Source organism: Macrobrachium nipponense, chromosome 21 (genome assembly GCF_015104395.2).
Source record: "Macrobrachium nipponense isolate FS-2020 chromosome 21, ASM1510439v2, whole genome shotgun sequence".
Lineage (NCBI taxonomy): Eukaryota > Metazoa > Arthropoda > Malacostraca > Decapoda > Palaemonidae > Macrobrachium > Macrobrachium nipponense.
Window position 1 is genome coordinate 63,926,177 of NC_087212.1, and position 16,568 is coordinate 63,942,744.

General features: G+C 38.7%; 1 protein-coding gene across 1 annotated transcript in view; it reads left to right on the top strand.

Moving 5' to 3' along the window:
- The first annotated feature begins 261 nt into the window (after window positions 1-261).
- Window positions 262-16,568, top strand: part of LOC135197513 (uncharacterized) — a 30,525-nt gene continuing 14,218 nt past the window's right edge. The window contains exons 1-3 of the mRNA XM_064224576.1: window positions 262-406; window positions 673-918; window positions 2,654-2,802. Coding sequence (XP_064080646.1) covers window positions 262-406; window positions 673-918; window positions 2,654-2,802 — 540 coding nt within the window. The remainder of the gene's footprint in view (window positions 407-672; window positions 919-2,653; window positions 2,803-16,568) is intronic.

The following is a 16,568-nucleotide window of genomic DNA, read 5'->3' on the forward strand; positions in this document are numbered from 1 at the left end:
GACAGACTACCTCCAAACATTACTGAATTGCAAATATCAGGTATTAAAATCCAAATAAAAAATTATAATTAAGTAGTGTATAACCTCTGCAACCAACCTAGTGATAAGAATTACAACATTAATAAACTTGAAGAATTACTTAAAAATGTCAAGGAACCTACATTAATAGTAAGTGATTTTGATGCTCACAATCCAATATGGGAGTATGTTGTTCAAACTCAAATAAAGCAGGAAGCAAAGTAGAAGAATTAGTGGATTCAAATGACGTGCTGGATAAATGATGACAAAGGCAGCACATACTCTTATTCAAGTATAGTAGACAGATTAGATTGGAATGCAGTTCCCAATATGCAAGGTTCACGACTGCGGCCAAAGAAGTTAATGAAAGAGTGGAAGATAAGAACAGGTATGTGGAACGTAGGTACTCTAACAGGTAAACTGAGGGAGATAGTAGATGTGATAGAGAGGAGGAGGATAGATTTCTTGTGTGTGCAGGAGACTCGTGGAAAGGGAGAGGAACTAAAGAAATGGGAAATGGATATAAGCTGTATTACAATGGGTCACGAGAGGGAAGAAATACAGTTGGAATTATAGTAAGTAACAACTGGAAGTAAAAAGTGGTAGAAGTAAAGAGAGTAAATTATAGGTTTTTAAAATTTCCAATAATAATAGACAAGGTAGTAAATATAATATCAACATATGCTCCTCAGATGGGTTGCCAAGAACAAGAGAAAGAATTATTTAGACAAGAGTTTGAGGCTCTCATTAGAACAGTGAAATATGAGTTGAAACTAATAATAGAAGCTGATATGAATGGCAGGGTGGGAAAGAGAAGAGATGGGTATGAAAGGTACATGGAGGCCATGGGTTTGGAATTAGGAATGAAGATGGGGATTATTTATTGGAGATGGCTCAGAAGTTAGAAAAGTACTTGATATCTTATGAAAGTGGAGAAGTGCAGAGCCAAATAGATTACATTCTGATTAGAGGAGCCAACAAAAGCAATGTGACAAACTGCAAACAGCATAGGTTGGTGGTGATGGATTTTAAAATGAGAGGTAGGAAACCCAAGAGGAGAAAGATCTAGAATTAAGATTTTGGACCTTAAAAGGAGGAAAGGGGGAGCAATTTAGAAGGACTGTGAGAAAGAGATGTTTGGAAAGGGGGAACGTAGAATTTGGACAGGGTAAAAGAGTGGAAAATATCTGGGAAAACATGAGAGAATTTGTGTGGGGGAAGCAGAGGAACTGGTGGGAAGAACTAGCGGATATGAAGTGTCGAGAAGAGAAAAGTGGTTGTGGAATGGAGAGGTGCAAGAATCAATTAAAAGAAAGTCAAAAGCATTTCAGAACAGGAAAGTAAGGCATGCACCGGTTGCAGAAGAAAGGTACAGATGAGAGGAAAGAGGGACGAGGAGGAGGGTAGGTATGGCTATGGGAAGGGTGGCAGAGCAATTGAATGATAGACTAGGAACAAGAGAAGGAGAAAAGGATATCTATAAGATTCCAGACTTGAGGAAAAGGCAGATACAGGATGTGGGTAGGTTGGGTGTCATCAAGGATAGTGATGGAAATATATTATATAGGGAGGAAGACATTAAGAAGAGATGGTAAGAGTATTTTGAACAACTGTTAAATACTGAAAATGAGAGAGAGGAAATGGGGGAAGCACAGAGGGTGGAGGTACTAGTGAGGGAGATACAGGATACCGAAGTGAAGAGAGTATTAAGGAAAATGAAGAATGGTAAATCACCAGGTCCATTAGAGTTCTAAATTGAAATGATCAAATTACTAGGTACAGAGGGGGAGAAATGGATGCTGGATTTATTAAAAGCTATATGTGATGAGAAAGAAATGCCAATGGATTGGGAGCAGAGTCTAATGGTTTATGTATATATATATATATTATATATATATATATATGCTATTATATATGCCATATAATAGATCTATATGTATATAGATATGTATATATATATGTATATATATATAGATATATATATATATATATATATATATATATATGTATATATTATATATATTGTATATCTATATGTATAGTATATAATGGTATATATAATATATATATATATATATATATCTATATATATATATATATATACTATATATATATATATCTATATATATATCTATATATATATATATCATATATATCATATATATATATATCTTATATATCACACACACACACACACACACACACACACACACACACACACACAAGCAGAAGGGAGATGTCATGGATTGTGGTAACTTCAAGGGAATTAAACTAACAGAACATGGCTTGAAAGTTTCAGAGAGAGTACTGGATGAGAGAATAAGAGAGATTGTAAAGATTGGGAAACAGCAGTATGGATTCATAAGAAGAAGAGGGACGGTGGATGCTGTCTTCATAGTAAGACAGCTACAGGAAAAGAGGCTAGATGGAAACTAGGAGCTCTATTGTATAGTTATAGACCTAGAGGAAGCATACAATAGAATCCCAAGAGAAGTGATGTTTTGGTGTTTAGGGAAAAAGAAAGTCCCAGAAAAGTTGGTTAGGCTGGTCGAGATGATATATAAATGAATGTGCACAAAATTGATAACAGCAGTTGGGGAAAGAAAATTTTGAAGTTATTGTTGGATTACACCAGGGGTCAGCATTAAGCCCATTTTTGTTAGTACTGGTCATGATGTGTTGAGTGAAGCGATCAGGAATGAAGAGCTCTGGCAATTGTTGTTCTCTGATGGTCTGGTGATTACTGGAGAGTGGCAGGAATCTTTAGAGAAGGGTGACTTAAAGGTGAATGTGAATAAAACCGGTTTTGCTGAGCAGTAGTGAAGATAGAGATCAAATAGTAATACAAGAAAGAAGAGGCTCGATTATAAACAAGGCAGAAAGGTTTAAATACTTAGGGTGTACTTTAAGCCAAGAGGGAGGATGTATGGCTGAAGTTGACAGTAGAATAAAAGCTGCATGGGGGAAGTGGAGAGAGGTAGCTGGAGTGGTGTGATAAGAAAATGCCATTCAAGCTAAAAGTCAAGATATATAACAATGATAAGACCAGTGTTTGTGTATGGAGCAGAAACATGGGCCCTAAGAAGAAGAGAGGAAGTAAAGTTTTGAGAGAACAGAGATGAGAATGCTGAGGTGGATTATGGGAATATCGCTGCTTGTGATATGAAAAAATGATGACAAGAAGAAAAGATTACAGAGGTGATAAGAGAGTCACGATTTAGATGGTATGGGCATGTGTTGAGGATGGATGACGAAGAGGGTTTGGGAGGAACCTGTTAGAGGAAGAAGATCAAGAGGGAGTCAGAGAATTAGATGGCGAGATAAAGTGAAGGAAGATATGGAGAGAAAAGTTTTGGTGGAGGATGATGCCTTTCATAGAAGGCAGTGGAGAAGGTGCATCAGGCAACCGACCACTTAATGTAGGGATAACGGTGGGAAAGAAGATTAATTCCAAATACAGTGGTACCTCGACATATGAAATTAATCCGTTCCAAGGCGGCCTTCGTAACCTGAGCTTTTTGTATCTTGAACCGCATTTTACATGTAAATTGCCTAATTCGTTCCAAGCCCTACAAAAACACCCCAGTAAATTTTATAATAAAGCTAAATTGACCAATAAACAAGGAAATACAACAATTTGGACCATTCAAAACCTAACTTAATATGTACTACTATTATGTACCTGTAAATAAAGTGTATTAGTGTGCATGGTATACAAGAAATACTGTACGTACATACGTACGTATGTAGTAAAATGTGGAACCTTACCTTTCGAGTGAGACTATCTCCGAAAGTGGCGACAGAGGAGGAGGACAAACAGCAGAAAATTTGTTACGTAGTACGTTCACTTAACGCAACACATTAAAAATGTCAGGAAACATAAACTAAACACTACGAAACACATTAACAAAACCATAACACTTAACTTTACAAAAAACTTAAAATTAAATTTTTTTATTTTTTTATTTTTACATTTTTTTTACTCTATACTTTGTATTTTTTTTTTTATTTGTTCACCACTTTCAACTTTCTGTTTTTTTGTAGTCTCAATTGGATCTTCCCTTTTAGTTACTCCTACTAAAGGCCTCTTTAAAAAGTAACCATCCAAGGAAGATTGCTTCTGCCTACTTTTCACAATGTTCCTGAAACGACTCAGGCAAACGTCATCGAACTGCGCAAGCATACGACCTGTGTAAGCCTTTTCGGGGTGTCTCTTTTCTACAAATGATTGCACCTTATGAAAAGCAGCTAGAGCATCTTAATTTCTGCCGTTGTCATAGGGTCATCCTCCTCCTCCTCGCCGCTTCTAGAGAACTCTTCTGGAACGACGTTATGTTGCATGGCCTCTAACTCCTTCGGGTCATCCGTCGTAAGCTCCTCTTGGGGCTCCTGGAGAAGGTCATTGATGTCGTCCTGGTTGACGACCAGCCCCATGGACTTGCTGAGTGCAACGATCTCGTCAAGATCTGGTTGCGAAACAGTTTCAGGATCGTCAACTGTTTCTGAATCTGCACCAGTTTCGCCCACATCGAATCCCTCGAAGTCTCGGGCGGATACAGCATCAGGCCAGAGTTTCCTCCACGAAGAATTCAAGGCTTGCCTCGAAACGTCCTGCCAAGCTTGATCAATGAGTCGGATGCATATCACAACATCGAAATGCTCCTTCCAAAATTCACGCAAGGTGAGGTTTGTGGTATTGGTGATGTCGAAACATCTCTTGAAAAGATGTTTCGTATATAGTTTCTTGAAGTTCGAGATCACTTGCTGGTCCATGGGCTGGAGGAGAGGGCCGGTGTTAGGCAGAAGATAAAGAACCTTGATAAAAGAATACTCCGCTAGGATATCTTCCTCGAGGCCAGGAAGGTGAGCAGGGGCATTGTCCAACAACAGCGGACATTTCAGAGGGAGGCGCTTCTCTTTCAAGAATATCTTCACTGTCGGGCCGAAACACAGATTTACCTACCCACCTCGGTGAACAAAAGTCTCGTTACCCAGGCTTTTGCATTAGGCCTCCACATCACTGGAAGCTTCTCCTTTAGCACTTTGTGGGCCTTTAAGGCTCGAGGAGTCTCCGAATGATAGACAAGTAGGGGCTTCACCTTGCAATCCCCACTGGCGTTTGAACAAAGTGCGAGCGTAAGCCTGTCTTTCATAGGCTTATGCCCGGGTAGCTTCTTCTCTTCCTCCGTGTTGTACGTCCAACGAGGCATTTTTTTCCAAAAAAAGCCAGTCTCATCACAGTTGACATTTCAGAGGGAGGTGCTTCTCTTTCAAGAATATCTTCACTGTCGGGCCGAAACACAGATTTACCTACCCACCTCGGTGAACAAAAGTCTCGTTACCCAGGCTTTTGCATTAGGCCTCCACATCACTGGAAGCTTCTCCTTTAGCACTTTGTGGGCCTTTAAGGCTTGAGGAGTCTCCGAATGATAGACAAGTAGGGGCTTCACCTTGCAATCCCCGCTGGCGTTTGAACAAAGTGCGAGCGTAAGCCTGTCTTTCATAGGCTTATGCCCGGGTAGCTTCTTCTCTTCCTCCGTGTTGTACGTCCGACGAGGCATTTTTTTCCTAAAAAAGCCAGTCTCATCACAGTTGAAGACTTGCTGAGAACTGTAGCCTTCCTTGATTGTCATCTCGTCGAACGTCTTAATGCAGCCTTTCCATCTCATTGTGCACGTGACTCCTCTTGCTAGACAAAATAGTCACGCCCTTGGAAGGTGTAGCTGCTTTGATGGCTTCCTTCTGCTTAAGGATGGTGCCTATTGTCAACGGATTTCGGCCATATTCCTTAGCGATCACACTCAATCGCCTGCCAGTTTCATACTTCTTGATAATCTCCATCTTTGTCTCCAAAGAAAGCATCCTCTTCTTTCCGTAAACTTCAACTTTCTTGGGACCCTTGACTACGTATATACTGTACGTAATTAAGTTATGCAGTACGTATACGTATTTATTAAAGTTCTCACACAACACGATAAAGTAGTCTTACAATGATATCACTAACGAATTTATGTTAATAAACGAAATCATATAGAACGAACGAATTCGGCATGCGTATAGAAACGATGCTGCTACTGAGTGGCCGAAAAAGCACGCTGCTACCTAGATGCATGATGGGAGAGATGCTAACCAATAGGAGAGCAGGAACTTATGGCGGTGACTAGCATCAGGAACCAATGGGAGAGTGGGAGGATGGTGGCGAGTCTACTCAGTTGGCGGCGCATGAGTTTTAAAATTGTTATCGGTGGTCCGGGAGAATCTCGGGACTTTACAGCAACAACCTTTCACATCCTGAACTATTTTCGTATGTAGAGTTAAAAAAATCTTCGTATTTGCTTTCGTAACTCGAATTTTTCTTAAGTTGAGCCTTTCGTATGTTGAGGTACCACTGTATTAATTTCCTTATTACAGAATATTTCTACAAAACATGTCCTTTCATTAAAAATACTGCTGATAAAGCAATACCAGAGTTAAAACCCCATCCAACAAAACACAAAGTGCCATGGTGGTCTCCGAATTAATAAACATAAAGCTGTCATTAGGGAGACGATTAGATGATTTGAATTAAAAATTCAGTAAAATGAATAAAACATTGCCAATATTAGAAAGAACTTTACAAAATTTGACTTTAATATTTCTAGAAATTAATACATTAAAACCTCTTTACAACAGATTATTTGCAAAATTTAAACAAGTAAAATATGCGGCAAAGATTTTCCAAAATCAAAACTTGTAAGAAAGGGAAGTGACTATTGCGCAAACGCTTGCGTCATATTGTTTACAGTGGACCCCCACTTATTCGTGGTTCAGCAACATCTGATCCAGTTATTAGTAGATTTTTCTGCGACGCATTTTTTCAATAAATCGCTGAACATTCGGTGATTCGTGAACATATTCGTTGAAAAAAAATTGACTGCTTACTGTATTTTCATATTTTTGTGACTAAATAAAATTTTTATCATAAAAAATATATTTAGTCACAAAAATATAAAAATAGGCAGAGTTAAGTGTTTTTAGAGGCGTATTCGGTTTTTCCAGCTATTAAAATACAGTTATAAGGTTTTTTAGAGGGGTTCCAATTTATCACGGATTTTTGGTAATTGAAGTGGGTTGTGGTAATTAAGCCCCACGAATACAGGGGGTCCACTGTACATACGGACTGATACGAGACCAGGGAGCCATTGCTCTCTGTTGGTCAATACAGGATAATCCATAGCCCAAATCCAATGCTTTTTTGTCAGGGAAATGGGAGGATTTTGAGGACTCAACAGTAACTTAACAAAAATAGGTTTTTCCTACATCAATACCTGTTTTTTTTTTATAGTGTAGTTGTTTGTTTCATCCTCAAGGAGTTTTACAAAGAAATTGACAGGTGACAAAAGGCTTAATCTTTCGAATCTTAATCCCAACAACCGAAAAACATTTCTGATATGTGATCATGCCATTTCAAGGCCCATTCTTTATTCTAAAAAGAACAAGAAACTACATACAAACTTATGTTTTCAGGGTGAAATTCTGCACTGATACTTGAGCATGCTCTGTATGGTTGCAATATTGTCAAACCTTCCCCAGCATTAGTCCGCATACCCACCCTTTAGGAAGACCCCTGGTTTTCCGCTGTAGCGCCCATGGGGTTGGGACTAACCATACCACCTACTGTTACACACTGTAGTTGAATTTGTTCAAGCTCATCATGGCTGTAATATTTTAATAATATTGACTCTGATGACCACCCTGCACATTTGGAGACTTCTTCGAAATAGACATTTTTGAAGAAGACCAATGACATACTTACTTTCCTATTATCATGTGACCTAGGAAAGGAGTGTGAGTTTGCCTTTTTAATAAGGGACACTAAAATTGTTATCAGCCCTTCTAGAGAGAGTGCTTTAGTTGTATTATGGTGTAGGAATATTGTACCTTCTGGTATGTTTGTCATGACTTCTAGGTAAACCTTAAGTGCTGGAACTGGGCATAATGTTTTGTCTGCTAAATTGAGTTTTCTTATCAGAATAGATTTCCTTGTTAAAGGATCCTCATTCTTGGCCAGGGAACAATAACCACTGATGATCAGCTGTTTGTGTAATGTATCTTCCCCATCTAAAAGAGCCCAGTTCACTAATGTATCGTCCCTGTATAAAAGAGCCCAGTTCACTAATACGAGCTCTTAAATGCTAATGCAGTCAAGAAAATCACCTTTTGTAGTGAGTTGTGGTTGTATCGGGGCTGCTGAATTTAGGGGTTGACCAAGCCATAATTTTTGCACCGGGTACGTAACAATGTTGGTGAGTAATTTTCCCAGTAGATAATATCAAAAATCCATATGAGAAGGTCTCGGCTCAGAAAGGAGGATGTGTAGACGATTTTCGCCCCCTAGTGTCTGGAATAGAACAGCGAGCTGTAGTGAAATTAATCTCTCACTCATTGTTGAAGTAATAGGAACTGATGTCCGTTTTTGGCCAATTTAGGGCTATTAAGTAAGCTGTTCCTTTGAAGGTTAGACCTTCAAAATCTGGGGAATGGAGGAAAAAGATATATCGTCCTCCGTTTGCTCCAGCCTTTTATGAAGGCATCTCTGCTGTTGCTTGACTGTCCAGGTTCGGAAACACATATACTGGCAGTTTGTGATTCTGGTAAGTGTGAACAGATCCAATTCTGGTTGTGGAAGCATGGTGGCTATTATTTGAAAACAATGTTTGTCTAACATCCACTCTGTTAAGGCTGTCGTTTTCATTGATAGAGAGTCTGCTATTAAATTGCGTTAGCCTGTTTGGTGAATTGCAGACAGGTGCCACTTCCTTGCTTGTTGTATTGATGGGAAGTGAACAAGATCCTGACATTGCAGTTGTGTTGTCTAGAACCAACAAAATGTGTCTCTTCTGGAGGTTTGAGTTTTTTGAGAGACAAAAAAGACAGTCATCAGCTCCAGGAAATTGATAAAACAATTCCTCAGTTGCTGACCACCTCCCTGACACCTGACATTCCTCTCAATGTCTTCAACCTGTAACGAGGCATATGTGTATTGTCACTCATACAGATGGAGGAGTCAGGATGACCTGTTTCGCTAGATTCTTTCCGGGTCCAAGGCTGAGGTATTTTCCAAACTTTTTTATTCTTTTGATGAGATCAGCCTCACATCTTTTTTTCTCATGTGCAATACCCAGAATTTGTTCACATGTTTTAATTACAATTATTGAATCTATTACTTATGCAAACTGCAGCAGGCCTGCCTGTCATACTTTCCAATTCCTTGTCTGGAATTCCTGGGGGGTGCAAGGAACATTTTTAGGTTTTTCCTTATTCTGTTCTGAGTATTGATGTGGAGAGACAACAGGCTGTGAAAAGTATCCCAACACAGTCCAGCCACTGAAAGTATCTACATTGCTCTTAGGTTTTTCAAGCACTCTTTTCATGTTGGCCCCCAGATTAACCAGTCATCTAGCTCAGTTATTAGTTATATTCCTTCTTGTCTGAGTTTCTGAGTATCTGCTGTTAATAATTTTGTAAAAAAAAGTTCTTGGGACAATGTTTAGCCCAAAAGGCATGATTTTGACCTGTTTGTACCTTTCCCTGTCTACAATCCTAGGAAGGGGCAGAAGGGAACGGCGATAGGGACATGCCAGGATGCGTCTTTCAGACATGTAGAAGCTGTTCAAGTCCCGTTTGGAATGATTGAAAGTACTTGGACTATGGTAGTCGTCCAAAACTTTGGGCAAACAGTGTAATTGTTCAATGCTGATAGGTCGAGGCTCACTCTTCGTTTGGAAGAATCCTTTTTGGGAACACTGAAGATATGTGCTTGGTGGTGAATATAGAGCTTTGTATAGAGAAAGCTGTATATCCCCTCTTTATTGAGGCCCTTCTGCTCGTAATCTTTGAAACAGGGGTCTGGATTTTGGAAGAACCCCTTTAAAGGAGGCGGAGGTGTGTGTGCAATGAGCATATCCATCCCAGTCCATTGAATATAATGCTGTGTCCACAAGGGGAAGACTTCCATTGCCTCTGGCATTGTTGAAGCCGACCCCCAACCAAACATCCTATTGGTATCCATCTCTTCCTGTGCCTTTGCCCTTGATAGACATTCCAGGCGTTGCTTTTCCTTTCCCTTTCCCTTTCCCTTTATAAGATCTTGTGAAAAGGATGTCTTTGCTGTTGTGGTTGTTGTCGTCCCTTCTGACCACCTACCTGTTTTTGAGGAAAACTTTTGGAGGTGATTTGAGTTCACAGAATGCTCAAATAGGTCTTCACAGAAGGGGTTAGGTTATAATAATGTGGTCACATTGGAAAGTGACTTGCTGGAACCTTCCAATGTTTCCGTCTGCTCTTTTATGCACCAGTCCGGAAAATGATAGAGCTCTAGCCATAGGTTTCTCATCAGACTTTTAACCACAGCAGCAAAACTTGTCTTGGAATCTTCTGGAAGCCTTTTGGTGGCAACTTTTAGCAAGGTGGGTGTGGTTTTAACACTAAGGAGGTGAATCCTAGCATGAAAATCTGACGAGGATGAGATTCTTTTCATAGGGATCCCAAACTGCTGAGTAGCCATATCTAAAGGGAGCTTCATCCTTTCAAAAGGGAGTTGAAGCATTGCCCATTTCTTAGCAGAATTTTTTGAAACCGGGATGACTGTGTCAAATAGTTTTAATTCAGCCGTTGGTTCCCGTTTGCTAGTTATTACAAAGTTTTGAAAATCTGCTTTCACATGGTTAATTATTTTAAAAGTGAAGGGACAGAAGGCTGGGGCTAATAGGTGAGCAACTTGCGTTTTATTCTGAATGGCAGTGTAGTTTTAATTCAGCCGTTGGTTCTCGTTTGCTAGTTATTAAAAAGTTTTGAAAATCTGCTTTCACATGGTTAATTATTTTAAAAGTGAAGGGACAGAAGGTTGAGGCTAATAGGTGAGCGACTTGAGTTTTATTCAGAATGGCAGTATAGATCCCTGCTGGCCTGGTTAAGGGTGTCACCTACAGCTTTTAATGCTATATTATTTGCAGGGAAGAGAACCATTTCTTTATGTGATCGCTCCATGTCTGGCAAAAGTGGTACCAGGCATAATTTTGTATTATGGAAGGCTGCCCTGTCTATAAATTCTACATACTCAACTTTGATCATAGTTTTTCTCTCAGTAATTAGATGCTTGCCATTGGGACAAAAAATACACATTGAGGCATCTCACCAAGGATTATCAGTATCATCAGGGGTGAGTATTAGTGCCCGTGTTATGTTTCATTTTGTTGGTTCCATTCAGAATTCTTGCCCGAGATGTTTGTGCAGAATTTGTATCCACTCACACTTTTCGGTTACCGGATGCAGTACTTTTACCCTTTGGGGCGTACATGTCTGACTTAATTTTCTTAATTTCCTGTTCGGAATATTTTAATATGTCCATTATATATTGACGTTCAGTGGCAAGGGTATCTTTGATGTCACTTATAATTTTTTTACAGAACTGATCAAACTGTGTATCCCTTTTGTGGGAGCTTGTGTAATCCTATTGAGCAACCACGAAGTTTTCTTCCATGGTTAGCTGAAACTTGTGTCCTTGACCCTTTTGGGTTCAGCAAAATAATTTCAGTAGCAATATGAACTTCATATTCTTTTGTGAAAATGTCACCCCCAAGTAAAGATTCCTTTACTTCGTCCACAGGGTTAACTTGAGAGTTATTGGGGACTGACATTACTGGGTTTTGGTCCAGACATAGATCTTCTGAGAAAGAGGCATATTTCTGCTTCTGGAGTTCTGCTAGAAAGATATAATCTCCCTCTTTCTCACCCTTGCTGAGCCCTAGAGTCCATCAAGACAGACTGAGGGTTCTGCACAATGGCAGCCAGTAGTGAAATAAAAAAGTTGTTATTAGAAACTAATTAGTTGTAATAAATTTTATTAAAAATCTATGTTAACTTAAATTCTCTTAGGTTAATTTTGACACTTGCATATGGTGTATTAGTACTTTTGCAATGGCTGGGTGAAATTTTAATTCAAATTTTCATGCCATTCAGATCAATCATTATGAACTAATTTGTTTAATAAGCCCAAATTACTGTTTTTTATGGCTTAAGTAAATGCTTCTAGAATAAGCTATATTAAACTAAGAATAGAAGATTTCATAAAGGGTGCCCACTTAACCCTTTACTGCCGACTGGACGTATTTTACGTCGACATTTTTTGTCTCTCGTGTGCCGACTGGACGTATTTTTACGTTACTAACAAAAAGTTTTTTTTTTAAATTCTTCGCGGAAAAAAAAAATACTTATTTTATGAAAAAATACTTTTTTTTAACTTAAAAAAGGGCCTACCAGCCTAAAACTTTTGAATCACGCGGCCTTGGGGATGCTGGGAGTTTACAATCGTTACGCAGGCGCGCAAGCGCGAATTTCTTTCTTGCCACACTAAAAAGTATCTGTGACACATCTCGGAAATTATTTCGTCACTTTGACATAATTTTTGTACCATTGTAAATTAGCCGTTACATAAAGTATTATATATGAAAATGTGCGCATTTTTATGTAGAATACAACAATAAAATACTCATGATTGCAGCTTTTATCAGTTTTGAGATATTTTCATATAAATAACGATAATTGCTAAAATTTCAACCTTCGGTCAACTTTGACTCTACCGAAATGGTCGAAAAACGCAATTGTAAGCTAAAACTCTTATATTTTAGTAATATTCAATCATTTACCTTAATTTTTCAACTAATTGGAAGTGTCTAGCACAATATTTCGATTTATGGTGAATTTATGAAAAAACTTTTTCCTTACGTCCGCGCGGTAACTCTTCCGAAAAAAATCATACATGCGATTGTGGTAATGTTTGCACCATTTTAAAATTAGCCGTTATATAAAGTTTTATATATGGAAATGTGCGCAATTTCATGCACAATACAACTAAAAACAACCCATGGTTGTAGCTTTTATCAGTTTTGAGATATTTACATATAAATAACGATAATTGCCAAAATTTCAACCTTCGGTCAACTTTGACTCTACCGAAATGGTCGAAAAACGCAATTGTAAGCTAAAACGCTTATATTTTAGTAATGTTAAAGCATTTACCTTCACTTTGCAACAAATTGGAAGTCTCTAGCACAATATTTCGATTTATGGTGAATTTATGAAAAAAATAACATTTTCTTTACGTCCGCGCGGTAACTCTTCTGAAAAAATCATACTTGCGATTGTCGTAATGTTTGCACCGTTTTAAATTAGCCGTTACATAAAGTTTTATATATGAAAATGTGCGCAATTTCATGTAGAATACAACAAAAAATAATTGAAGGTTGTAGCTTTTCTCATTTTCGAAATATTTGCATATAAATCACGATAAATAGAAAAAAACCACGTTCGGTCAACTTTGACTCTACCGAAATGGTCGAAAAACGCAATTGTAAAGCTAAATTCTTACAGTCTAGTAATATTCAGTCATTTATCTTCATCTTGAAACAAATTCGAAGTCTCTAGCAAAATATTTAGATTTATGGTGAATTTAAAAAAAAATCTTTCCTTCCCTCCGCACGCGGATTCTCCGCCACAAATCTCCGAAATGCGTACGTCCCATTCTCGGAATATTTGCTCCGTTTCATATTAGGCATTTCATAGAGTTTTATATATGAAAATGTGCGCAATTTCATGTAGAATAAAACGAAAAATATTTGAATGTTGTAGCTTTTCTAATTTCTGAAATAATTGCATATAAAAATATATCTATAAAAAAATTCGACATTCGGTCAACTTTAACGCGTCAGATATGGTCGAAAACTGTAATTGTAAGCTAATACTCTTACAGTTTAGTAATATTCAATCATTTGTCCTTCATTTTGAAAAAATTGGAGTCTCTAAACAATATTTAGATTATTGTGAATTTTTGAAAAAAATATTTGTTTTACGTCCACGCTTTACGAATTCATGCATTATTTTGTGATAATATTTTCTCTGTGTTGCTTTTATCATTTTACAATGTGTTATATACCAAAATGATCGCAATTTAGTGTACATTACAACGAAAAAAAATTAACTTGTTACCTTTAACCGTTTTGCGCACAGCGCGATTTGAATACAATTATATATGAAATTTTGTTTTTGTGCTATCATATATCGCATTATTTATATATGATAATGATAATTTTTTTCATTTCTGATGGTTGCATACTAAACTTCAGCCAATGACAAAAAAAGGAGCCAAAAATGAACTCTTAATCTTGAAAACTAAGTGCACTGTGAGTTTTTGAAAAAAATATTTTTTCCGCTTCCGCGCTCACTCTGAAACACCTCCGGCACACGGGAGACAATTTTTTTTTTTTCCTCTTCGGCGTTTAAGGGTTAACAGAATAGAGGATTTCTTAGAGGGTGCCCACTTAACCTATTCTAGGCTACAGCCTATTATAGGCTTATTTAAAACTTTAAGGATAGAAACTATAAAAAAAGGATCATTTTTTTTAACTCTTAGAAGGCTTCCTACTTAATCTGGTTAGGGTACTGCCTGTTCTAGTTTTATATCACCTTTAAGGGTTTAGGCTACATAAGAACTCCGCTAAAATGTGTAGCTTTACTCAAGGCCTATTGGTTCTGAGAAATGGGTAAAAGAATGCAGTGTATGTGCTAGTGCTTGGCCCTTCCTTTACCACAAAAATATCATCCGACCAACCTCCTACTGATACGCTAATGACCCTGGCACCTACCGATGTCTGCGCCCCACACACAAGTTCTGTACTTGTGAACTGTCTTTAATTTATACAATACCAATTGAACCGTTCCGATGTCGATTCTGCCATACAATCTGTCAGTGATGTCTTCTCCGATGAGGAAATTAATGTTGCATATACGAAATGCAAAGATCTGATATCAGAGAGCATTCTCAAGGAGCGATCCGCGAAAAGCCTGTCCTCTAATAAGAAAATATCATATATCACTAAGTGGCTAAGGACCTGGTTGGTGGAAATCTACGCCGATGACCCTTACAATTTGCCTCCAAAGGGGCCTGCTGACCTAAGCCTACCTGCAGTGTACCACATGGCAGAAAATGCTTTCCATACAGCAAAATCCCTCTCAGAAATAATTGGAAAAATCTTGGAAAAAATCAAGAAGACAAATGATAAATTCTCAAGAATCTGGGATGTGATCAAAGGATACAGGAATCTGTGGACAGTCTTAAAACTATTGAAACAAATAATCTCCCACAGAACTGGGATGCGATCAAAGGAGTGCAGGAATTGCTAGACAATTGCACAGATAGCCACCAGACGTCTTTGAATGTGGCATCCAGTTTTTCCCTACCTCCCAGCAATACGGGTGTGCCCCCATCACCTATAAACCGTTCTGAGGGGACTGTTGGTCTCCCAACTTCTTCTCCCTCCCCAGTGCCTCCGGCGGAAGATAGAGCTCCAATGACCCAAAACCTGAGAAGAGATGTCACGTAGTAGTTCACAATCTGCGCTCATCGGTGACACTAAACACCATAGTGGAGAAAGTCAAGTTTCTCACAGGCTGTGACCCATTCACTTCTCATGAACTCCCATGCAAAAGTAAACATAAAGCAGCTTACAGGATTACCTGCCTATTTCAACACCTTGATGTTCTTGAAGGCGAGAATTTTGGTCCTAATATACTAGTTTCAAGATACATATAACCTAATCCAGGGGACCCCCCCCCCCCCCCCCCCCAGGGGAACTTACTGACACCCCAGCCAGGGTCACTTCCACTGCAAGTGCCAGCCAACCGCCCACGGCGTGTGACTGCCCACTCCCCCTGGCTAACCCCCATCCACCCAAATGATCAGTGCATTCATCTCCCATCTTCGTGAGAAGCCGTGGATACATTAAACATGATCTCTTGGAATATTTTTGGCCTCAAGAGGAACATTCCTCTCTTAAACATGTTCTGCAAAAACTTCAAAGGCATCATTGCATTGCAAGAAATGCTCCTCTGGCCACATGACCTTGTCATCTGCGATTCAATACATGAAGACTTCAGAACCTTCTCGACTTCACTGATGCAAGTTACAGATCAAATTGTAGCCGGTCACCCAAAAAGGGGCATCTCTTTCCTGTGGCACAAATAGTGAGACAACATGGTAAATCTGAAGACCTACAGGAATGACAGATTGCTGGGGCTTCAGGTGACAATAGGGGACTCTAAAATCCTAATAATCAATGTCTATATGCCTTGGGAAATAACAATAATTTTGATCAATACAGCATGATCCTAGGTGAGTTACACTATTATTCATGATTCTCCAGCTGATCATATTTGTATAATCAGGGACCTTAATTCTCATCCCACAAAACAATTTTATAATGAACTCGCTCGCTTCTGTCAAAATCATGCTCTCCATATTAGTGGTGTAATGCTCCTTCCTCCCTCCTATTCACATATACAAAATAGAGTGGGCACAATTACAACCTCCTAGCTGGATCATTGCATCACATCCCCACAACTTCATGATTCTATCATGACCTGCAATATTCTCTGCAATCTTGCAATGGTCTGCGATCACATCCCATTACTGGTGTCATTCAGTACCCCTTCCCTCCTTACCGTGAACCCCCCAA